The sequence below is a fragment of the Hypanus sabinus genome, chromosome 5 (genome assembly GCF_030144855.1).
Source record: "Hypanus sabinus isolate sHypSab1 chromosome 5, sHypSab1.hap1, whole genome shotgun sequence".
NCBI lineage: Eukaryota > Metazoa > Chordata > Chondrichthyes > Myliobatiformes > Dasyatidae > Hypanus > Hypanus sabinus.
Window position 1 is genome coordinate 186830173 of NC_082710.1, and position 24085 is coordinate 186854257.

Consider the following 24085-nt stretch of genomic DNA (forward strand, 5'->3'; position numbering starts at 1 on the left):
AGAACCCTTTTTAAACAATGGAACCACATGAGCAATACACCAATCCTCCGGCACCATCCCTGTTTCTAATGACATTTGAAATATTTCTGTCAGAGCCCCTGCTATTTCTACACTACACTCCCTTAAGGTCCTAAGCAATATCCTGTCAGGATCCAGAGATTTATCCACTTTTATATCCCTTAAAAGCACCAGTACTTCCTCCTCTTTAATCGTCATAGTTTCCATAACTTCCCTACTTGTTTCCCTTACCTGACACAATTCAATATCCTTCTCCTTAGCGATTATTGAAGAAAAGAAATTGTTCAAAATCTCCCCCATCTCTTTCGGCTCCACACATAGCTGTCCACTCTGATTCTCTAAGGGACCAATTTTATCCCTCACTATCCTTTAGCTGTTAATATAACTGTAGAAACCTTTTGGATTTATTTTCACCTTACTTGCCAAAGCAACCTTGTATCTCCTTTTAGCTTTTCTAATTCCTTTCTTAAGATTCTTCTTACATTCTTTATATTCCTCGAGCACCTCATTTACTCCATGTCGCCTATATTTATGGTAGATATACCCATATTTATTGTAGATATTATAAGTATATAGAGCTTAGAAAAACTGAGGGCTATGGGTAAACTTAGGTAATTTCTAAATTAAGTATATGTTTGGCACAGCATTGTGAGCCAAAGGGCCTGTATTGTGCTGTAGGTTTTCTGTTTCTATAACTCTTTCTTTTCCAAATTATTATTATTAATATCAACATAAGATTAGTAGATAAATAGTGGGATTACAAACTTACAAAGTTAAACTGAACATAAAAGGATACACAAGCAATAGTTACAATATAGTTAAGTCTTCCCAAATCATGAATGATACAAATATCATATAAACAAAACTAAGTATATCATAAATATATTTAAAAAAACTGAAAAGAGAAAAAGAAAAAAAAATTTAACCCTAAGAAAAACTAATCTAACAACCTAACATTAACTATTAAAGAGAAAAAAAAGAAAACCTAACACTAACTATTAAAGAGAAAAAAAAAGAAAAAAAATTGATTGAATAATGGGCTGTTATAAAAAAAATACAAAATCATCAGCGTCGCCAACTCCGATTCTCTCAACATATATATAATCAAAATCGGAAAAACGAATAGGCTTGGAACAGGGTCAGATTACATCATATGAAAATATTGAATAAATATTGAAAATATTGAATAAATGGTCTCCATGTCTTTTCAAATTTAATAGAAGGGTCAAATACCACACTTCTAATTTTCTCCAAAAAATGTGTGGTATTTGACCCTTCTGTTTCTATATTTCAATTCAGTGTTATCAGCAAACTTAGATGCACTACACTCAGTCCCCTCTTCCAGTTTGTTAATGCATAACGTGAGTAGTTGTGTGCCCAACTGGCAAAAAGGCAGCTCTGAGTGATTGAGTGTTATCTAGGATCAGCTATGATGGAATGGTGGAGCAGACCTGATGGGCTTGAATGGGCTAATTCTACCCCTGTCTTATGGTCTTATTACTGTAGAGGCAGAAATGAGGATCCTGAACCACATCTGGGGCACAATAGATTGCCAAGGGCAGACACAGGTGGAGGATCTTTATTGCTGTCTTCAACTCTATTGGTGTAACAGATATTGGTGTTAGATATCTAACTGATATCTAGCTAAACATTGAGCAGATAAAAAAGGCTTAAGTAACTGGTTGCATTACCTGTGGTCTGGATGTGTCACTGAACAGGATCAGAAAAAGTTACAGGAGGTTTTGAAGTCAGCCAGCTCCATAATGAGCACTAGTTTACACAGCATGAAGGATATTTTAAAAAGCAATGCCTCAAAAAGGTGGTATCTGGAATTAAGAATCAGCATCATCCAGGATGAACCTTCTTCTCATTGCTACCATCAGGGAGCAGATACATGAGCCTGAGGATACACACTCAACTTTTCAGGAACAGCTTCTTCCCCTCCACCATCGGACTTTTGAATGGTCCATGAACACTACCTCACTATTTTATCTTCTTTTTGCACTACTTATTTATTTTTAACATATTTCTTTTTGTATAACATTTTTTGTGTGCTGCTGCAGCAAAACAACAAATTTCATTACATATGTCAGTGATAATAAACCTAATGCTGATTCTGTAGTATCTGTGAAAGCAGTTAACAGGATTGCATGAAAAATATTTGAGGTTTCCAATACATGAGTTCCCGGCTCTTGTACTCAGTGCTCCATCTAATGAAGGCAAGCATGCAAACATTATCACCCTGTCTAACTATGTTGCCTCTTTCAGGGAATCATGTGTTTATATCTTTCGGTCTCAGTGTTCAACTTAATATATAAAATGCACTAAATGTGCAGAATTATGATGACTTGAAGAAGATAAATGGAAGGACCCCAAAGGGTAAGTGAGACCAATTTACCCTTGCAAATGAGGGGACATGAATTTAATATGCCTATAACAGTTACGATATAAAAAAATGGAGATCTTGCTTTACCTAATTTAAGGATGTATTATTGGGCTATTAATATACATTATATGTGTTTTTGTTTATATTGGGCTGATAGAGATGAACGAACACCTTGGGCTGATTTGGAATTGAATGCTGTGAAACTGTTTCACTTAACCTCACTTTTAGGAGCTTCTCTGCCTGTACAACTGGCCAAAATTGTTAATTTAAATTTATATCCTGTGATTAAGCGTCATTACAAATTTGGTTTCAGTTTCGTAATTTTTTTAATCTTAAAAAATTTAAACTTTTTAGTTTAATTTATTGTAATTATTTATTTAAACCTTCATTAAGTGATCCTACTTTTCTTCTTTGTTCCAAGATGGCCGACTGATGTCCTTAGAGAAATTAGTAACTAAATACTCTCTCTCATATTCACATTTCCTGCAATATCTTCAGGTCAGACACTTCTCAAAAATACTTAAGTAATTTTCCAGATATACAAGATTCTGACCTGTTAGATATTATTTTAAAAATGAATCCTTTAGTGAAAGGTTTTATTGGGAAAATTTATAATTTATTGTTACAGCAGCACAATTAACCTTCATGTAAGATCAAGCAAAATTCAGAGAGAGAGCTTAACATCACCTTGATAACAGAAGATTGGTTGTGGATTTTAAAGTTGGTCAATTCTTCTTCGATTTGTGTCAATCACTGTTTAATTCAATTTAAAATTGTACATTGCTACTATTTGACAAAGGAGAGACTGTCTAAAATGTTTCCTAACGTTGATAGTCAGTGTGACAGATGTAAAACCTAGATAGCCACATTGACATGCTTTGGTCATGTTCCGTATTGAAACATGTTTGGAAGTCTATTTTCTCTACAATTTCTAAAGCTTTAAAAATTAATTTACAACCTAATAAATTGATAGTTTTATTTGGTATAATCCCTCAATATATCATGGTATTTCTTCATCAGACCAACATGTAATTGCATTCATTACATTATTGGCTAGAAGGGCTATTTTGTTGAAATGGAAAGATGCTTCTGCTCCTACCTTGATACAATGGTTTTCCCAGGTGACGTTTTGTCTTAGTTTGGAGAAAATCAGAAATCGAACTTTTGATCCTCAATTTGATTTTGAGAAAAGGTAGGGTTCATTCGCCCACTACTATCATCTGATTTGAGTTAATTAATATGGTTTCCTTACGATTTTTCTTTATGTGGATTGAGTTGGCGGATTAATGCTTATTTTATGGAAACTTGTATGATGAATAGCTCTGGGGTTGTGCTCCCAATGGGTTTTTTTTCCTTTTGCTTTTTTTAAAGTTAGTAGGGGTTCTTTATTTTCCTTTTTCAAAAAAAAATATTCTTAACACCTTACTGTTTTATTATTATTGATATATTGCTTAGCTTTGTTAATCAGTTATTTGCTAATTTAATTCCTTATTGCACATAATGACATATTGACTTAAATGTATCTTTTTTGTCAATCTTCAATTTAATTAATAAAAAAGATTTAAAAATGAACAGTTAGGATCAAAAAGGAGAAACCTTTAACCTCTTTCTCGGATTTGGATAAAAAATTGACTTAAAGGAAGAGTTTGGTTAAAAAATTGGCTTAAGGGGAGAAAGCAGAGGGTAGTTATGGAAGCAAAGTATTCTGCCTGGAGGTTGGTGACTAGTGGAGTGCCACAGGGATCTGTCCTGGGACCCCTGCTATTTGTGATTTTTATAAATGACGTAGAGGCGGAAGGATTGGTAAGTAAGTTTGTGGATGGCACGAAGATTGAAGGAGTTGTGGATAGAGCTGTAAGTGGTTGAAAGTTACAAGAGGATATAGACAGGCTGCAGAGTTGAGCAGAAAAATGGCAGATGGAGTTCAATTCGGACAAGTGTGAGGCAATGCATTTTGGAAGGACAAAACAGAAGACTGAGTACAGGATTAATGGTCAATTACTTAAGAATGTGGATGAACAAAGGGACCTTGGGGTTCAAATCCATACATCCCTCAAGGTCGCTGCACAGGTTGATAGGGTAGCTAAGAAGGCCTATGGGATGCTAGGCTTCATTAACTGGGGGATTGAGTTCAAGAGTAGAGAGGTCATGTTGCAACTCCACAAATCTCTGGTGAGACTGCACTTGGAGTATTGTGTTCAATTCTGGTCACCTCATTATAGAAAGGATAAGGAAGCTATGGAGAGGGTGCAGAGGAGATTTACAAGGATGTTGCCTGGATAGGAGAACAAGTTACATGAAGTAAGGTTAGCAGAGCTGGGACTTTTCTCTTTGGAGCGTAAAAGAATGAGAGGGGACTTAATAGAGGTCTACAAGATTATGAGAGGCATAGTTAGGGTGAATACAGTACCTGTTTCCCAGGGCACCAATAGCAAACACCAGAGGGCATATGTACAAAATTAAGGGAGGGAAGTTTAAGGGAGACATCGGGGTAAGTTTTTTTACACAGAGGGTTGTGAGTGCCTGGAATGACTTGCCAGGGATGGTGGTGGAGGCTAAAACATTAGGGGTATTTAAGAAAACAACAACACACACAAAATGCTGGTGGAACATAGCAGGCCAGGCAGCATCTACAGGGAGAAGCGCTATCGACATTTCGGGCCGAGAACCTTCGTCAGGACTCACCGAAAGGAAAGATAGTAAGAGATTTGAAAGTAGTGGGGGGAGGGGGAAATGCGAAAAGATAGGAGAAGACCGAAGGGGGTGGGATGAAGCTAAGAGCTGGAAAGGTGATTGGCGAAAGTGATACAGAGCTGGAGAAGGGAAAGGATCATGGGACGGGAGGCCTCAGGAGAAAGAAAAGGGAGGGGGAATACCAGAGGGAGATGGAGAACAGGCGAACAACTAAATACGTCAGGGATGGGGTAAGAAGGGGAGGAGGGGCATTAACGGAAGTTAGAGAAGTCAATGTTCCTGCCATTGGGTTGGAGGCTACCCAGCCGATATATAAGGTGTTGTTCCTCCAACCTGAGTTTGGATTCATTTTGACAATAGAGGAGGCCATGGATAGACATATCAGAATGGGAATGGGATTTGGAATTAAAATATGTGGCCACTGGGAGATCCTGCTTTTTCTGGCGGACCGAGCGTAGGTGTTCAGCGAAACAGTCTCCCAGTGTGCGTCGGGTCTCACCAATATATAAAAGGCCACACCGGGAGCACCAGACGCAGTTATACCACACCAGCCGACTCACAGGTGAAGTGTCGCCTCACCTGGAAGGACTGTCTGGGGCCCTGAATGGTGGTGAGGGAGGAAGTGTAAGGGCAGGTGTAGCACTTATTCCGTTTACAAGGATAAGTGCCAAAAGGGAGATTGATGGGAAGGGATGGGGGGGACGAGTGGACAAGGGAGTCGCGTAAAAGCAGAAAGAAGGGGGGAGGGAAAAATGTGCTTGGTAGTGGGATCCCATTGGAGGTAGCGGAAGTTACAGAGAATTATACGTTGGACCTGGAGGCTGGTGGGGTGGTAGGTAAGGACAAGGGGAACCCTATCCTGAGTGGGGTGGCGGGTGGATGGGGTGAGGGAAGATGTGCGGAAAATGGGAGAGATGCGTTTGAGAGCAGAGTTGATGGTGGACGAAGGGAAGCCCCTTTATTTAAAAAAGGAAGACATCTCCTTCATCCTGGAATGAAAAGCCTCATCCTGAGAGCAGATGCGGCAGAGATGGAGGAATTGTGAGAAGGGGATTGCATTTCTGTAAGAGATAGGGTGGGAAGAGAAATAGTCCAGGTAGCTGTGAGAGTCCGGAGGCTTATAGGAGTTATCAGTAGATAGGCCGTCTCCAGAGATGGAGACAGATAGATCAAGAAAGGGGAGGGAGTTGTCGGAAATGGACCAGGTAAATTTGAGGGCAGGGTGAAAGTTGGAGGCAAAGTTAATGAAGTCGACGAGCTCAGCATGCGTGCAAGAGGCAGCGCCAGTGCAGTCGTCGACGTAGCAAAGGAAAAGAGGGGGACGGATACCAGTGTAGACTTGGAACATGGACTGTTCCACAAAGCCAACAAAAAGGCAGGCATAACTGGGACCCATACGGGTGTCCATGGCTACACCCTTGGTTTGGAGGAAGTGGAAGGAGCCAAAGGAGAAATTATTGAGAGTAAGAACTAATTCTGCTAGACGGAGGAGAGTGGTGGTAGAGGGGAAGTGGTTAGGTCTGGAACCCAAAGAGAAGCGAAGAGCTTTGAGACCTTCCTGGTGGAGGATGGAGGTATATAGGGACTGGACGTCCATGGTGAAAATAAGACGGAGGGGGCCAGGGAACTTAAAATCATTGAAAAAATTCAAAGCGTGAGAAGTGTCACGAACATAGGTGGGAAGAGATTGAACAAGGGGGGATAAGACAGTGTCAAGGTATGCAGAAATGAGTTCAGTGGGGCAGGAACAAGCTGAGACAATAGGTCTACCTGGACAGGCAGGTTTGTTGATCTTGGGTAGGAGGTAGAAACGGGAAGTGTAGGGTGTGGGAACTATGAGGTTGGTGGCAGTGGATGGGAGATCCCCAGAGCTGATAAGGTTGGTGATGGTATAGGAGACAGTGGCCTGGTTCTCCTTAGTGGGGTCATGATCTAGGGGTAAATAAGAGGAGGTATCAGAGAGTTGTCGCTGTGCCTCGGCCAGGTAGAGGTCAGTACGCAGGGCAGAAACAGCTCCCCCCTTATCAACAGGTTTTATGGTGAGGTTAGGATTGGTGCGGAGGGAGCGGAGAGCAGAGCGTTCGGAAGGAGTGAGGTTGGAATTGGAACAGGGTGTGGTGAAGTCGAGACGGTTGATGTCCCGTCGGCAATTAGCAATAAAGAGATCCAGAGCAGGCAGAAGACCTGAACGGAGTGTCCATGAAGAGGAGGAGGGTTGAAGACGAGAGAAGGGGCCATCGGTGGGAGTAGGACAGTCCTTGTCATAGAAGTAAGCTTGGAGACGGAGCCGCAGCCGGCGGAAGAAGAGTTCAGCGTCATGGTGTACGCGGAACTCGCCGAGGTGTGGGCGAAGTGCGACAAAGCTGAGGCCCTTACTGAGGACAGAGCGCTCTGCCTCAGAGAGTTGAAGGTCGGAGGGAATGGTAAAGACCCGGCACGGATGAGGGATGGGATCAGAGGGGGGAGGGAGGCTGGTAGTGTCAGTGGAGAGGGAAGGGTTGGGGTGAGAGGAAGATGGAACCTCTGAGGGCCCAGGAGCTGATGATGGGATCTGAGGGAGAGGGGATTGCAAAGTGGTGGGGGAAGGGGAGACGGGAGTCACAATCGCAGCATGCGAAGACCCGGTCTGGAGTTCAAGGCTGGAGTTGCAGTCAGTGGCTGCTCAATCGCTTTGAAGCTGTCCACGGTCGTGGGAACCCGCGTTGATGGTGCTGGAGTCCGGGTTTTCAATATGCCCTGGGTCGCTGGGGCAGCCGAGATCGACGGTCGGAGCGAATCCATGGTCGTTGGAACACGCGGTGATGGTGCTGGAGTCCGGGTTTTCAAAATGCCCTGGGTTGTTTAAGAACCTCTTGGACAGGCACATTGATGAAAGAAAAATTGAGGGTTATGCGGTAGTGTGGGTTTAGTACTTTTTTTAAAGATTATATGGGTGGCACAACATTTAGGGCCGAAGGGCCTGTACTGTGCCGCAGTGTTCTATGGTTCTCTTATACGATATAGAGTTTTTTGGCTGCATGTTGCACGCTGATCAACACACCACAGCAAATCCTTAATACGTGCGAATGTCCAGTATATAGCGAATAACGTTGATCTTGGAAAAAGCGTCAAAGGGGTCTACAGGAGCCCTCACCTAAGGTGGGGGAGGTGGATTATAGACAATAGACAATAGGTGCAGAAGTAGACCATTCGGCCCCTCGAGTCTGCACCGCCATTCTGAGATCATGGCTGATCATTCACTGTCAATACCTGGTTCCTGCCTTGTCCCCATATCCCTTAGGATTAGGCTGGGAATTTCCACATTCTGACCCCGGAGGTAATTCCTTACCCTGACTGATGAAAGTGAGTGTGAGGATGCTGGCTATCCACATGCTGCCGGCTCCAGCCAGGTTGCGGCCGTTTCCAGGGAAATCTCCCGAGGCGCACTCTGCATGACGTCACGCTTCGGTTTCGTTGATTCAGCCCCCCGCGGGCCAGCGTGCGTCCCGCTGTCGTCATCGGCTTGGTCTCGCCAAGTCTCGAGGCGGACGACGCGTTTGGGCCTGCTCCGTTGCTTGGGAGACGGAGACTGCCTCAGTGCAGGAGCTAGCATGAAGTTTGCTTATGTAGTCCTGCTGTGCTCCTTCTTGGGTAAGACCCGTGTATGGCTGAGTTCAGCAGATGGGAACTGAAGTATCCGCATGGTGAATGTGATCAATCTGGGTCGAGTAAATTTCCAAAATCTACATATGTTGGAAATCCAAAAGTAACACGCACAAAATGTTGAAGGAAATCAGCAGCTCTGGCAGCATCCATGGAAATGAATGAACGTTTATATTTTGGGCTGAGACCCTTAAGTTGATTCATGTCAGCCAGGGAAATCTGAGGGAAAGTGGCATGCAAACTGAGGATTGGAGTCGAATGAAATCAGTAAATGCCGGGAAGAGGTTAGCAGGTCAGGGCACTATTAGTGGGAAGAGAAATGTTCATGTTTCATGTCTGGGACCCAACATTTTGCCTCACATCAGTGGTAGAGAAAATGTTGAAAATTGTTATTAAGTAGTTAATAGCATGGTATTTAGAAAAACACCAATCCAGCAGAGTGAGCTTGATTTTGTGAAAGGGAATTTTGACAATTTTCATGCAAGGCTTTAAGGATGTAACATACAGGATGGATAGAAGGGAGCTTGCAGATGTCGCATATGGGGATTTCTAGAAGCTTAACCCTTATAAAAGACAACACAAGATAATGGTACATGCAATATATTGATTGGTAAATAATTAATAGGAAACAAGATTCTACATAGATTAACATCCATGTCAGCCATGTTAATTCCTTGAGCTAGCACCATTCATCTGTGCTTGGCGCACATCCTTTAAACTTTTGCGAAGTACGAACCATCTTAATGTCCATCAGACAGTGGAGTAGAATGAGGCTATTTGACCTATTGAGTACCATCCTTTACCACTTCCTCTGGCAGTTGTTCCACATAACCACTGCCCTCTGTGTGGAAAAGGTTACCCCTTCAAATTATTTCCCTTTCAGGTTAATCATGAGCCTTCTAGTTTTAGACTCAGTGCTGGGACCCCAGTTGTTTACAATATATATTAATGATTTAGACGAGGGAATTAAATGCAGTATCTCCAATTTTGCAGATGACACAAAGCTGGGTGGCGGTGTTAGCTATGAGGAGGATGCTAAGAGGATGCAGGGTGACTTGGATAGGTTAGGTGAGTGGGGAAATTCATGGCAGATGCAATTTAATGTGGATAAATGTGAGGTTATCCACTTTGGTTGCAAGAACAGGAAAACTGATTATTATCTGAATGGTGGCCGATTAGGAAAAGGGGAGGTGCAACGAGACCTAGGTGTCATTGTACATCAGTCATTGAAGGTGGGCATGCAAGTACAGCAGGCAATGAAAAAGGAAAATGGTATGTTGGCTTTCATAGCAAAAGGATTTGAGTACAGGAGCAAGGAGGTTCTACTGCAGTTGTACAAGGCCTTGGTGAGACTGCACCTAGAGTAATGTGTGCAGTTTTGGTCCCCTAATCTGAGGAAAGACATTCTTGCCATAGAGGGAGTACAAAGAAGGTTCACCAGATTGATTCCTGGGATGGCAGGACTTTCATATGAAGAATGACTGGATCGACTCGGCTTATACTCACTAGAATTTAGAAGATTGAGGGGGTATCTTATTGAAATGTATAAAATTCTAAAGGGATTGGACAGGCTAGATGCAGGAAGATTGTTTCCGATGTTGGGGAAGTCCAGAACGAGGGGTCACAGTTTAAGGATAAAGAGGAAGCCTTTTAGGACCGAGATGAGGAAAAACTTCTTCACACACAGAGTGGTGAATCTGTGGAATTCTCTGCCACAGGAAATAGTTGAGGCCAGTTCATTGGCTATATTTAAGAGGAAGTTAGATATGGCCCTTGTGGCTAAAGGGATCGGGGGTATGGAGAGAAGGCAGGTACAGGGTTCTGAGTTGAATGATCAGCCATGATCATACTGAATGGCAGTGCAGGCTCGAAGGGCCGAATGGCCTACTCCTGCACCTATTTTCTATGTTTTAGACTCCCTTACAGTGGGGAAAAAGACTAACCTTATTTATGCCCCTCATGATTTATAAATCCATTCTTATGCTTCAGAGAAAGAAAAGCCCCAGCTGATCCAATCTTTCCTGATAATCCATGTCTTCCAATCCTGATAGCATTCTTGTAAAACCTAAAATGTCTTTTACAAGATAGATGTTGAGATATTTTCACCAGTGGGAGAATTTCAAACAAGTGAGTTACCAAAGAGGCGCTGGCCACTTAGAACCAAGAATCAAGGGTTATTGAGAAAGTAAGGAGGCATGGGATCCAAGGGGACTTTGCTTTGTGGATCCAACTGGCTTGCCCCCAGAAGGCAAAAAGTGGTTGTAGATGGGTCATATTCTGCATGGAGGTTGGTGACCAGCGGTGTGCCTCAGGGTTCTGTTCTAGGACCCCCTACTCTTCGTGATTTTTATAAATGACCTGGATGAGGAAGTGGAGGAATGGGTTAGTAAATTTGGTGATGACACAAAGGTTGGGTGTGTTGTGGATAGTGTGGAGGGCTGTTTGAGGTTACACCAGGACATTGATAGGATGCAAAACTGGGCTGAGAAGTGGCAGATCTAGTTTAATCCAGGTAAGTGTGAGGTGGTTCAGTTTGGTAGGTCAAATATGATGGCAGAATATAGTATTAATGGTAAGACTGTTCTTGGCAGTGTGGAGAATCAAAGGGACCTTGGGGTCCGAGTCCATAGGACACTCAAAGCTGCTGCACAGGTTGACTGTGGTTAAGAAGGCATACGGTGCATTGGCCTTCATCAACCGTGAGATTGAGTTTAAGAGCCGAGAGGTAATATTGCGGCTATATAGGACCCTGGTAAAACCGCCCTTGGGAGTACTGGCTCAATTCTGGTCTCCTCACTACAGGAAGGATGTGGAAACCATAGAAAGGGTGCAGAGGAGCTTTACAAGGATGTGACCTGATAGAGGTGTACAAGATAATGAGAGGCATTGATCGTGTCAGAGGCTTTTTCCCAGGGCTGAAATGGCTAGCACAAGAGAGCATAATTTTAAGGTGCTTGGAAGTAAGTACAGAGAAGATGTCAGGGGTAAGTTTTTTACCCAGTGTAGTGAGCACGTGGAATGGGCCGCTGGCAGTGAAGGTGGAAACGATAGGGTCTTTTCAGAGACTCCAGGATATGTACATGAAGCTTAGAAAAATAGAGAGCTATGGGTAAGCCTAAGTAGTTCTAAAGTAAGGATATGTTGGCACAGCTTTGTGGATCGAAGGGCCTGTATTGTGCTTGTAGGTTTTTCTCTCTCAGCCCCAATCTCCTTTAGAGATTTTGACTGCTACAGCTGGCTGTTTCAAAAAAAAAATCCCAGATTCACCACTCTTTGGCTAAAGAAATTACTCCTGTGTTCTAAAAAGATGCCCCTAGACTATCCCACTATAGAAAACATCCTCTCTACATCTACTCTATCAAGGCTTTTCACCAGTTAATAGATTTCAACTAAGTTACCTGTCATTCTTCTGAATTCAATAGACAATAGGTGCAGGAGCAGTAAACACAAAGTACACTGCATATGCTGTGGTCAAAGCCACATGTACAACAAGCTGGAGGAACTCAGCAGGTTGGGCAGCATCAAGTGCAGGAGTAGGCCATTTGGCCCTTCAAGCCAGCACCGTCATTCAATGTGATCATGGCTTATCATCCACAATCAGAACCCCATTCCTGCCTTCTCCCCATATCCCTTCACTCCGCTATCTTTAAGAGTTCTATCTAACTCTTTCTTGAGAGCATCCAGAGAATTGGCCTCCACTGCCTTCTGAGGCAGGGCATTCCATAGAGCCACAACTCCCTGGGTGAAAAAGTTTTTCCTCAACTCAGGCCTACCCGTATTCTTAAACTGTGGCCTCTGGTTCTGGACTCCCCCCAACATTGGGAACGTGCTTCCTGCCTGTAGTGTGTCCAATCCCTTAATGATCTTATATGTTTTAATCAGACCCCCTCTCATCCTTCTAAATTCCAGTGTATACAAGCGCAGTCGCTCCAATCTTTCAGCATATGACACTCCCGCCATCCCGGGAATTAACCTTGTGAACCTCCGCTGCACTCCCTCAATAGCAAAAGTGTCCTTCCTCAAATTTGGAGACCAAAACTGAACACAATACTCCAAGTATGGTCTCACCAGGGCCCTGTACAACTGCAGGAGGACCTCTTTACTCCCATACTCAACTCCTCCTGTTATGAAGGCCAACATGCAATTAGCTTTCTTCATTGCCTGCTGTACCTGCATGCTTGCTTTCAGTGACTGATGTACAAGAACACCTAAATCTCGTTCTACTTCCCCTTTTCCTAACTTGTCACCATTCAGATAGTAATCTGCCTTCCTGTTCTTGCCACCAAAGTGGATAACCTCACATTTATCCACATTAAACTGCATCTGCCATGCATCTGCCCACCCACCCAAACTGTCCAAGTCACCCTGCATTCTTCTAACATCCTCCTCATATTCCACACTGCCACCCAGCTTTGTGTCATCTGCAAATTTGCTAATGTTACTTTTAATCCCAACATCTAAATCATTAATGTATACTGCAAATAGCTGCAGTCACAGCACAGAGCTTTGCGGTACCCCACTAGTCACTGCCTGCCATCCTGAAAAGGACTAGTTAATCCCTACTCTTTGTTTTCTAATTCCAGCGAGTATAGACCTAGAGCCATCAAATGTTCCTCGTATGATAACCCTTTCATTCCTGGAATCATCCTTATGAACCTCTTCTGGACCCTCTCCAATGCCAGCATATCTTTTCTAAGATGAGGGGGCCAAAAACTATTCACAACACTCAAGGTGAGGCCTCACCAGTGCCTTATAATGCCTCAGCATCATATTCTTGCTCTTGTATTCTAGACCACTTGAAATGAATGCTAGCTTCGCATTTGCCTTCTCACCACCAACTGGACCTACAAGTTAACCTTTAGGTGTTCTGCACAAGGACTCCTAAGTCACTTTGCATCTCAGATTGTTGGATTTTCTCCCTGCTTAGAAAATAGCCACACATTTATTTCTACTACCAAAGTGCATTTTCCAACATTGCATGTGTAACACGCTGTGAGGTTTCACTGCTAATATAATGACTTCTCTGTAATACTCCACTGCTGAGGTAATGGTTTCTCTGGAGCGGCAAAGTTTGGGTTATGACTAGAGATAATGGGGCATGCTAACCAATGAGCTAACCATTGTTCTTTCTTGTGTGTCTGGGAGCTGAGAATTTGCGGTCTTTTGCTGGGAGAGATGAGGAGAGAGGACGTGAATGGAGAGAGTTGGTAGACCTCGGATGGAGTGGAGAATGGGCCCTTTTTCTTTTTTTGTTTTCTTCTCTAACCATATAGTCAAATTAAGAATTATAAAACTCAATCGTTTAATCGCGTATTGTGTACGGTTTGTTATTTCATGGTACTGATTTGACAGCATCCACCCGAACAAGATTCCTTTAGTCTGGCTGGGCCAGGGGGCATTAACGTCCCCTGTATTAAGTTTCTAGCCAAAGTGAGAGTTACACCCTTCATTGGCCACTTTCTTGCCCATTCTCCTAATCTGTCTAAGTCCATCTGCATCATACCTGTTTTCTTAATACATCTTCCCCTCCACCAATCTTCGTATCATCTGCAAATCTGGCAAGAAAACCACCTGTTCCATCACCTAAATTATTTTTATACAGCATAAAAAGAAGTGGTCTCGACATCGACCCCTCCAAAGCACCACTAGTCACTGGCAGCCAATCAGAAAAGAATCCTTTTACTCCCACTCACTGCCTCCTACCAATCAGCCAATGCTCTAACCATGTTGGTAACTTTCCTGTCATACTAGGAAAGTGCAAGGCCTATCAGCTTTACCAAGAGGGATTTCTTGCAGGTTGGCAGCAGTTATTTAAAAAGGAAACTTTGAGAGCATTTGTCCATTATATGTGGCCTACCAACGGCTATAACCAGAGCACCAATTATTAGTTAAATAGCAGGGAAGGTGCAGGCATATAAGAGAGATACTGCCTAGGAGCAGACATCGACGGAATGATCTGAGGCAGAGTGGTAGGGCTTTGGCTCGTTCAAGCTTTAGCAATAACAGGTCAAGATGAGGTAAATTACCCGTGAGGAATAGAAACAGGAAGCCTATCTGTGAGGCCAGTGTTCCGTACTGGGTGTCAGATGTGGGAAGCACAGGAAACTCCCAGTCTCCTGAACGGTCACATCTGCACCAGGTTCATCGAGCTGCAGCTCCTTAGGGACCGGATTAAGGAACTGGAGATGCAGTTTGATGACCTTCGTCTGGTCACGGAAATGGGTAACTGTCTAGCTCCGTGGCTCAGAAGGGTAGGGAAAGGAAGAGGATGGCAGCAGTAATAGGGGACTCTATAGTTAGGGGGTCAGACAGACGACACTGTGGACACAGGAAAGAAACACAGATGGTAATATGCCTACTGGGTGTCAGGGTCTGGGATGTTTCTGATCGTGACCACAATATTCTGCAGTGGGAGGGTGAACAGCCAGAATCCGTGGTACATACTGGTACCAACGACATAGGAAGGCAAAAGGAGGAGATCCAGAAAACAGACTATAGGGAGTTAGGAAGTAAGTTATGAAGCAGGACCTCAAAGGTAGTAATCTTAGGATTATTGCCTGTGCCACGCAACAATGAGTATAGGTATAGAGTGGACGATATATGCGTGGCTGAGAGATTGGGAGCAGGGGGCAGGTATTCAGATTAACAAAAACCCCAAGGCATTTATCAAATATGTGAAGAGCAAGAGGATAAGATGTGAGAGAATAGTACCAATCAAGTGTGACATGTGACAGGATGAGTGAGAGAGAGAGAGAGAGGAGAGAGAGACTCTTTGGAGATGGTGTTATGGTTTCTTTGCAGCATGTTTACACTTCTGGAAGGAAACTTGCAGTTTCTAAGTTCTTACAGAGAGGGAAGGAAACTTGTAGTTTCTAAGTTCTTACAGAGAGAGAAGGAAGGAGCTACATGATGGAGAGCTGGTGTTCAGCATGGTGAGATAAATAGAAGGTCAGATAGACTCACAGATACACGGTTTTGAACACTGGATGAGCTTTGTTGTGCCCACAGAAAGGTGGGTTTTGGAGGATAGATCAGGAGAATCAATCAGTGGATCTCGCAGTGCGGAAAAGGTGTGACCGGTGGGAGTTATTTGTGCGTCCGACCCTCGCCTGGGTTGATAATTCCACCACAAACTCTTTTGTTGTGGTCACATTTGGTGACTTCTAAAGGATTTCGGAGGACAACGGGAAGATCGACGGCATAAGCTCACCTGAAGAACTAAACACCTCTCTCTCTTCATCCTTACTCAACTAAATACCACGAACTGAACTGAACTTTACTCATCATCGTAAGACTGTATCCATTTACCCCTAGGCTTGAAGAAGCTTGGTTTTTCTAATTCCACACTTATAATCATTGCTAACTTTTTTGAGAAATCTGCATTAATAATACTTTATTCACGTAGTTACTAATAAAATAGAGTTTATTACGGAAGACTCAGACTCTAGGTGTGTCCATTTCTGCTGGGTTTTTTTAACCCCTTACAGGGTATGTATCAGACACTGGAAAAGTGTGTATGAAACTGGAGGAGATAGCAGAGATACTTAATGAATACTTTGCTTCAGTATTCACTACTGTTACGTACCCCGTAACTGGGTTAACAAACCAGCAGAAATGGAATACACGTTAGAGTCTGTAATTACTAGTAATTAATAAAGTTTATTAGCAAACTAAGTAATACAGTGTCAAAAATGCAAATATACATAGAAAACAGGTTAGCAATTTTATATATATATAATCACACACAGAAGTATGGTAAAAGGAATCAAAAACCAAGCTCTTCCAAAGTCTAGGGGTAAACGAATAGTCTTAGATGATGAAAGTACAGTTCAGTTCAGTTTAGTTTAGCTTAGGTCGAAGTAGTTGCTGTTGTGACGTTGGAGAGAGAGTGAGCAAGCGAGATGGGAGCAGCTGCAGCAGGCAAACCTTCCTTTGTCTTCTTGTTCTGTTGTACTGATGTGGTCATTCGGTTATAACCCCTCCGTTCTCGGATAGACCATTCTTCCGTGGTGGACTCGTCACTCTGGCATGAGTGGACACACACACAAGCCCCCATCGGTGCTGCCGTCACACTGTGAGCTTTGCGACTGATCTCCCGATTCGGTCCTCCAAGCCCCCACCTTCCTGTGAGTGCACAACACTCTTGCAGTGTCTTGTGGCTTGTCTCGGTGTCTCAGCAGACCTGTCTTTTATCTCCCCTGACGGGGTATCAGCCATTCATCAACTGATCATGTCCATGTCCATCAAACTGGCCACTCCCTCCTGTTTCAGCAGGCACCTGGCATCACTCTGCTGTGTCAGCAGAGATCCACACAAACAGGCCAAATGTCCCTGGCGTTAAAGTCAACAATTAGCAAAGAAGCCAGAATACTAAATCATCCATTTTAATCCTTGTCTCTCTCTCTCTTGTTAGCAGCATAGTTCACAGGGGGGGATCAATTCTGGACCCCATCTCCACATGGTTTTCTCATCACACTTAACACTACGGAAAGGAATCTTGGCGATTGAAGGATTGACTTACTGAGGACTAAAAGCTTGAGTATGTAGATATTAAGGTACAGGATCAAGTTGGATAAGTCTCCGGAGTCAGACAAGATGTACCCTAGGCTACTGTGGGAGGCGAGGGAGGAGATTGCTAAGCCTCTGGCAATGATCTTTGCATCATCAATGGGGACAGGAGAGGTTCCAATGGATTGGAGGGTTGCAGATGTTTTTCTCTTATTCAAGAAAGAGAGTAGATATAGCCCAGGAAATTATAGATTAGTGAGTCTTACTTCAGTGGTTAGTAAGTTGATGGAAAAGTTCCCGAGAGATAGGATTTATGAACATTTGGAAAGGCATAACATGACTAGGAATAATCAGCAAGACTTTGTCAAAGGCAGGTTGTGCCTTACGAGCCTGACTGAATTACTTGAGGACGCAACTAAACACGTTGATGAAAGACAGCAGTACATAGATGTAATGTATATGAATTTCAGTAAAGCATTTGTTAAATTACCCCATGCAAGGCTTATTGAGAACGTAAGGAGACACGGGATCCAAGGGAACCTTGTTTCATGGATCCAGAATTGGCTTGCCCACAGGGCAAAGAGTAGTTGAAGACAGGTCAATTCTGCATGGAGTTCTCTTTGCTCCTATTCTCAACTCCTCTTGTTACGAAGGCCAACGTGCCATTTGCTTTCTCCACTGCCTGCTGTACCTGCATGCTTACTTTCGGTGACTGATGAACAAGGACACCTAGATCTCATTGTAGTTCCCCTTTTCCTAACTTGACACCATTCAGATAATTCCTGTGAATATGGGGCCAGTGCTATCAAATGCTCCAAATGTCAAGCTGATCAATCCTGGAATCATTTTCATGAACCTCCTTTGAGCCTTCTCCAGTGTCAGCACATCCTTTCTAAGATAATGGGCCCAAAACAATATTCCCAAGTGAGGCTTCCCCAGTTCTTTATAAAGTTTCAGCATTACATCCTTGAACTTATACACTAGTCCTTTTTAAATGAACGCTAACATTGCATTTGTCTTCCTCACCACAGACCAGCAAATTAACCTTTAAGGAGTCTTGCACAAGGACTCCCAAGTCCCTTTTTGCCTCAGATTTTAAAATTTTCTTTCCATTCTTTAGCCTCTCTGCTTCCTCAAAATTACCTGCCCCTTCACCTATCTTTGTATAATCTGCAAACATTGCCACAATTCTCTCATTCAAGTCATTGACATATAATATAAAAAGAAGCGGTGGCAACACAGACCCCTGTAGGACACTACTAGTCTCTTGCTACCAACCGGGATAGGTTCACTTTATTCCCACATGTTGCCTTACAATCAGTCAATACCATTGACTCTTGTTAAGCATCCTCATATGTGGCACCTTGTGAAACTCCTAATAGAAATCCAAGTAGACAACATCAACCGATTCTCTATTGTTTATCTGCTTGTTATTTCTTCAAAGAATTCCAACAGATTTGTCAGGAAAGATTTCCCTTGAGGAAACTATGCTCATCACAGCCTATTTTATCATGTGCCTCCAGTTAAGATGGTGCTACCGAAAATGTAAGTCAACATTTTTGGTTTCAAAAAGTTATGAAATCTGACTAAAATTGCCACTATAAATACCTTTCCTGAGGTAAATTGTGTTAATCTATCATCGCAAATAGTGACGAACAAGCAATGGCGAGGCGAGATTGAGGGACGATCCAAGATGTTGTGTTGCAGAATCGTTGCAGATTAACTTCCAATGCCCAGGTGCTGGGTTTGATTGCTCTGGGCATTGAGAGTAGAAGTAAGCAACCTGGCAGAGGAGATTCTGGCCCGGCTGCGAGTTTGGTTCGCTCTGAGCGCCGAGTTGATTTGAAGAGCTTGAGAGTGGCCAGGCTGGACAGTGAAGTGAGTTGCTGGGCAACGTGGTCGAGGCCCGCAGCCTTTCCATGCAGTGACGTCCTAGTGCTGTTCAGACAATTGAAACGTTGGTTCAGATCAGAGCTGAGAGCTGTTTTTGCTCTCTCTCCAGAACACAGAAGCCTTTCACTATTCAGTTGTTTGGTCAGTCTAAACACTGGCCCTGATGGACTGAAAAGATAAGATGTCCAGGATCTGAGGTGAGAGCCAATTTCTCTTGTTCTCTGCGATGATCAATCATTTCAGTATGGTGCTGAGGCTATGAAGACTGCCTCAGCCATTGTGCCCAACGCCTGTAAATGATGAACTGATCAGCGATACTTTGGGCCAACTCCGAGCTACTCTGGGGTTCCTTTAGACCATGAGACATAGGCCTGTATTACGCCCTGTAGCCCATTGAGTCTGCTCTGCCCTTTCATCATAACTGATTCCAGATCCCACTCAACCCCATATCTCACCATATCTTTTTTTGGTGCAGAGCACTCCACAGATTTACAACACTCCTGCTAAAAATATTCCTCTTTACCTCTGTTCTAAAGGGTCGCCCGTCAATTTTGAGGCTATGCCCTCTAGTTCAGGATACCCCCACCGTAGGAAACATCCAATGCAAGGAGTATCATGAACAAAGCAGATGAGCTTAGAGCGTGGATCAGTACTTGCAGCTATGATGTTGTGGCCATTACAGAGGCTTGGGTGGCTCAGGGACATTAGATGTTTATCTAGGCTTTAGGTGTTTCAGAAAGGATGGAGGGAGGCAAAAGAGGTGGTGGGAAAGACATTGCTGATCAAAGATAGTGTAATGGCTGCAGAAAAGAAGGAAGTCATGGAGGGATTGTTTACTGAGTCTCTTGGTGGAGGATAGGAACAGGAAGGGGTCAATAACTAGGTGTTTTTTATAGGCCACCCAATAGCAACAGGAACATCTAAGGGCAACAGGGAGACAGATTCTGGAAAGGTGCAATAATAACAGGGTTGTCATGGTGGGAGATTTTAATTTCCCCAATATTGATTGGCATCTCCCGAGAGCAAGGGGTTTGGATGGGGTGGAATTTGAGAAAAGGCTGTTCTTGAACTAGTATTGGGAAATGAACCTGGTTACATAGAAAACCTGCAGCACAATACAGGCCCTTCGGCCTACAAAGCTGTGCTGAATATGTCCTTAGAAATTACCTATGGTTACCCATAGGCCTCTATTTTTCTAACCTCATGTACCTATCGAGGAATCTCTTAAAAGACCCTATCATATCTGCCTCCACCACCATCGCCAGCAGCCCATTCCATGCACTCTCAATTCACTGCAAAAAAAATTAACCTTGACATCTCTGTACCTACTTCCAAGTACCTTAAAACTGTGCCCTCTCATGCTAGCCATCTCAGCCCTGGGAAAAAGCCTCTGACTATTCACACGATCAATGCCTCTCAGGATCCTCCAACACCTCTATCAGGTCACCCCTCATCCTCCGTCACCTCTATCAGTTCACCTCTCATCCTCCGGTCTGTCAGTGGGAGAGCATTTTGGAGATAGTGCTTACAATTCTATCTCCTGTACCATATCATTGGAGAGGGCTAGGAACAGACAAGATAGGAAAGCATTTAATTGGAGTAAGGAGAACTATGAAGCTATCAGGCTGGAACTTGGAAGCATAAATTGGGAACAGATAGTCTCAGGGAAATGTACGGCAGAAATGTGGCAAATTTTCAGGGTATATTTGCGTGGCATTCTGCATAGATATATTCCAATGAGACAGAAAGGTAGGGTACAGGAACCATAGTGTGTAAAGTGTGTTGAAAATCTGGTCAAGGAGAAAAGAAAAACTTACCAAAGGTTCAAAAATGTAGCTAACGATAGAGTAGAAAATGATGAGGCTAGCAGGAAGGAGCTTAAGAATGAAATTAGGAGAGCTAGAAGGGGCCATGAGAGGGCCTTGGTGAGCAGAATTGAGGAAAACCCCAAGGCATTCTACAAGTATGTGAAGAGCAAGAAGATAAGATATAAGAGAATAGGGCTGATCAAGTGTGACAGTGGAAAAGTGTGTCTGGAACCAGAGGTACTTAATGAATACTTCTCTTCAGTATTCACTATGGATAAGGATATTGGCGATTGCAGGGATAACTTACAGCGGACAGAAAACTTGAGCATGTGAACATTCTTTTTCTTTTTCAATCTTTTTATTGAATTTCATATATAAAAAAAAATATTGTGAAATTGAATAGGTTATTAGACAGTTAAATTAGTAATAGAATAACAATATCTTATTAAAATATCAGCAAAAGAAAAATAGTACATTAATCAATGTAACCTATATTAATTATACATGAAAAAAACAAGAATAATCATCAAAAGAAAAAAAATTTAAAAATGCAAGAAAAAATATATATATTAAAAAAAATAACCTAAACTAAACTAACATGGGCAATAATAACAGTTTATATATATATATGATAGTGTCAAAAACTCCGGAACTCCATACCAGAACAAGAATAAAAAGAGAAAAGGTCTGGAAGAGATCAAATTAGTTCATATGAAAATGTCGAATGAACGGTCCCCAAGTTTCTTCAAATTTAACTGATGAATCGAAAATAGTACTTCTAATTTTTTCTAAGCTCAGACAAGAAATAGTTTGAGAGAACCACTGAAACGTGGTAGGAGGGTTAACTTCTTTCCAATTTTGTAATATAGACCTTCTGGCCATTAATGTTGCAAAGGCGATCATTCGTCTAATTGAAGGGGAAAACCGGTTACCATCCTCATTTGGTATACCAAAAATTGCAGTAATAAAATGAGGTTTTAAATCAATATTCCAAATTGAGGAAATAATAGCAAATATGTCCTTCCAATAGTCATGTAAAGTGGGACATGACCAAAACATGTGGGTCAATGAGGCCACATCTAAATGACATCTGTCACATTGAGGGTTAATATGAGAATAGAATCGAGCAAGTTTATCTTTAGACATATGGGCTCTATGTACAACCTTAAATTGTATTAAAGCATGTTTAGCACATATAGAAGAAGAATTAACCATTTGTAAAATTTTTTCCCATTTTTCTGTTGATATATTGTATTGAAGTTCTTTTTCCCATTCTTGTTTAATTCTACCTTATATTTCTGGTTGTATTTTCATAATCATATTATAAATAAGAGCCACTAATCCCTTCTGACAAGGATTCAAGGTAAAAATCATATCTGAAAAGTCTATCAAAGTTGAATTGGGGAAGGATGGTAGAACTTTATGTAAAAAATTTCTGATTTGTAAGTATCTAAAAAAATTAGATTTAGGTAACTTAAATTTGTTGGAAAGTTGGTCGAAAGACATCAAACTACCTTCAAAAAAAAGATCTCGAAAACATATTATACCTTTCCTTTTCCATATGCTAAAAGCTTGATCTGTCAAAGAAGGTTTAAAAAAGAAGTAAGATAGGGCTATCTAGAACAAAGTTTCTCAGAGTAAAAAACTTACGAAATTGAAACCAAATTCGTAATGTGTGCTTGACAATAGGATTGGATAACTGTTTATTGAATTTAACTAAATCAGTAGGAAGAGAAGAACCAAGAACAGAGAATAGAGAATATACTTGTGCATCATTGCATTCTAAATTTACCCACTGTGGGCACAATGGTGAATCCAAATCTAATTTCCAATATATTAAATTTCGAATATTATTCACCCAATAGTAAAATATAAAGTTAGGTAAAGCTAAACCACCATCTTTTTTAGATTTTTGTAACTGCCTTTTACTTAACCTGGGGTTTTTATTTTGCCACACAAATGAGGAAATTTTAGAATCAATGTTATCAAAAAAAAGATTTAGGAATAAAAATTGGTAAGGCTTGAAATAAATATAAAAATTTTGGTAAAATCATCATTTTAATAGCATTAATCCGGCCAACTAATGATAAAGATAAAGGAGACCATCTTGTGGTAAATTGTTGAATCTGATGAAGCATAGGTAAAAAATTCAATCTGAATAGTGAACATTAAGAAAGAAGATGTGCTGGAGCTTTTGGAAAGCATCAAGTTGGTTAAGTCACTGGGGACTGGATGAGATATACCCCAGGCTACTATTGCTGTGCCTCTGCCAATGATCTTTACATCTTCAATGGGGATGGGACAGGTTCTAGAGGATTGGAGGGTTGCAGATGTTGTTCCCTTATTCAAGAAAGGACGTAGAGATAGTCCAGGAAATTATAGACCTTACTTCAGTCTAACTAGAGTCTTACTTCAGTAGTTGGTAAGTTGATGGAGAAGATCCTGAGAGGCAGGATTTATGAACATTTGGAGAAGCCTAATCAGAAGAGTCAGCATGGCTTTCTCAAAGGCTGGTTATGCCTTATGAGCCTGGATGAATTTTTTGAAGATGTGACTAAACACATTGATGAAAGTAGAGTAGTAGATGCAGTGTATATGGATTTTAGCAAGGCATTTGATAAGGTACCCCAGCAAGGCTTAGTGAGGAAGTAAGGAGGCATGAGATCCAGAATTGGCTTGCCCACAGAAAGCAAAGAGTGGTTATAGACTTGTCATATTCTGCATGCAGGTTGGTGACCAGTAGTGTACCTCAGGGATCTATTCTGGGACCCCTTATCTTTGTGATTTTTATAAATGACTTGGATGAAGAAGTGGAGAGATGGGTTAGCAAATTTGCTGATGACAGAAAGGTTAGGGACAGTGTGGAGGGCTGTCTCAGTTTGCAGCAGGACATTGATAGGGTACAAAACTAGGCTGAGAAGCGGCAGATGGAGTTCAACCCAGATAAGTGTGAGGTGGTTCATTTTGATAGCTCAAATATGATGGCAGAATATATTATTAATGGTAAGACTCTTGGCATTGTGGAGGATCAGAGAGACCTTGGGGTCTGAGTCCATAGGGCACTCAATAAAGCTGTTGTGCAGGTTCACTGCAGTTAAGAAGGCATACGGTGCATTGGCCTTCATCAGCCATGGGA

The 24085-nt window shown here is 42.2% G+C and overlaps 2 protein-coding genes and 1 long non-coding RNA gene across 6 annotated transcripts in view; 1 reads left to right on the forward strand and 2 right to left on the reverse strand.

Moving 5' to 3' along the window:
* LOC132394739 (uncharacterized) overlaps positions 1 to 8719 on the reverse strand; it is a 241529-nt gene extending 232810 nt beyond the window's left edge. For 3 of the 4 annotated variants that reach the window (XM_059971148.1, XM_059971144.1, XM_059971146.1), the window contains exon 1: positions 8427 to 8617. In XM_059971148.1, coding sequence (XP_059827131.1) covers positions 8427 to 8469 — 43 coding nt within the window. In that variant the 5' untranslated portion in view covers positions 8470 to 8617. Of the gene's footprint in view, positions 1 to 8426 lie in introns of all 4 variants that reach the window. The other variant, XM_059971145.1, reaches the window with a different exon arrangement.
* The window catches only part of LOC132394743 (uncharacterized), an 887546-nt gene that overhangs the window by 557459 nt on the left and 306002 nt on the right, over positions 1 to 24085 (reverse strand). The gene's annotated exons all lie outside the window — the stretch shown is intronic.
* The window catches only part of LOC132394741 (uncharacterized), a 178338-nt gene continuing 162847 nt past the window's right edge, over positions 8595 to 24085 (forward strand). The window contains exons 1-2 of the mRNA XM_059971154.1: positions 8595 to 8728; positions 19251 to 19338. The gene's annotated coding sequence lies outside the window, so the exon portion shown is untranslated. The remainder of the gene's footprint in view (positions 8729 to 19250; positions 19339 to 24085) is intronic.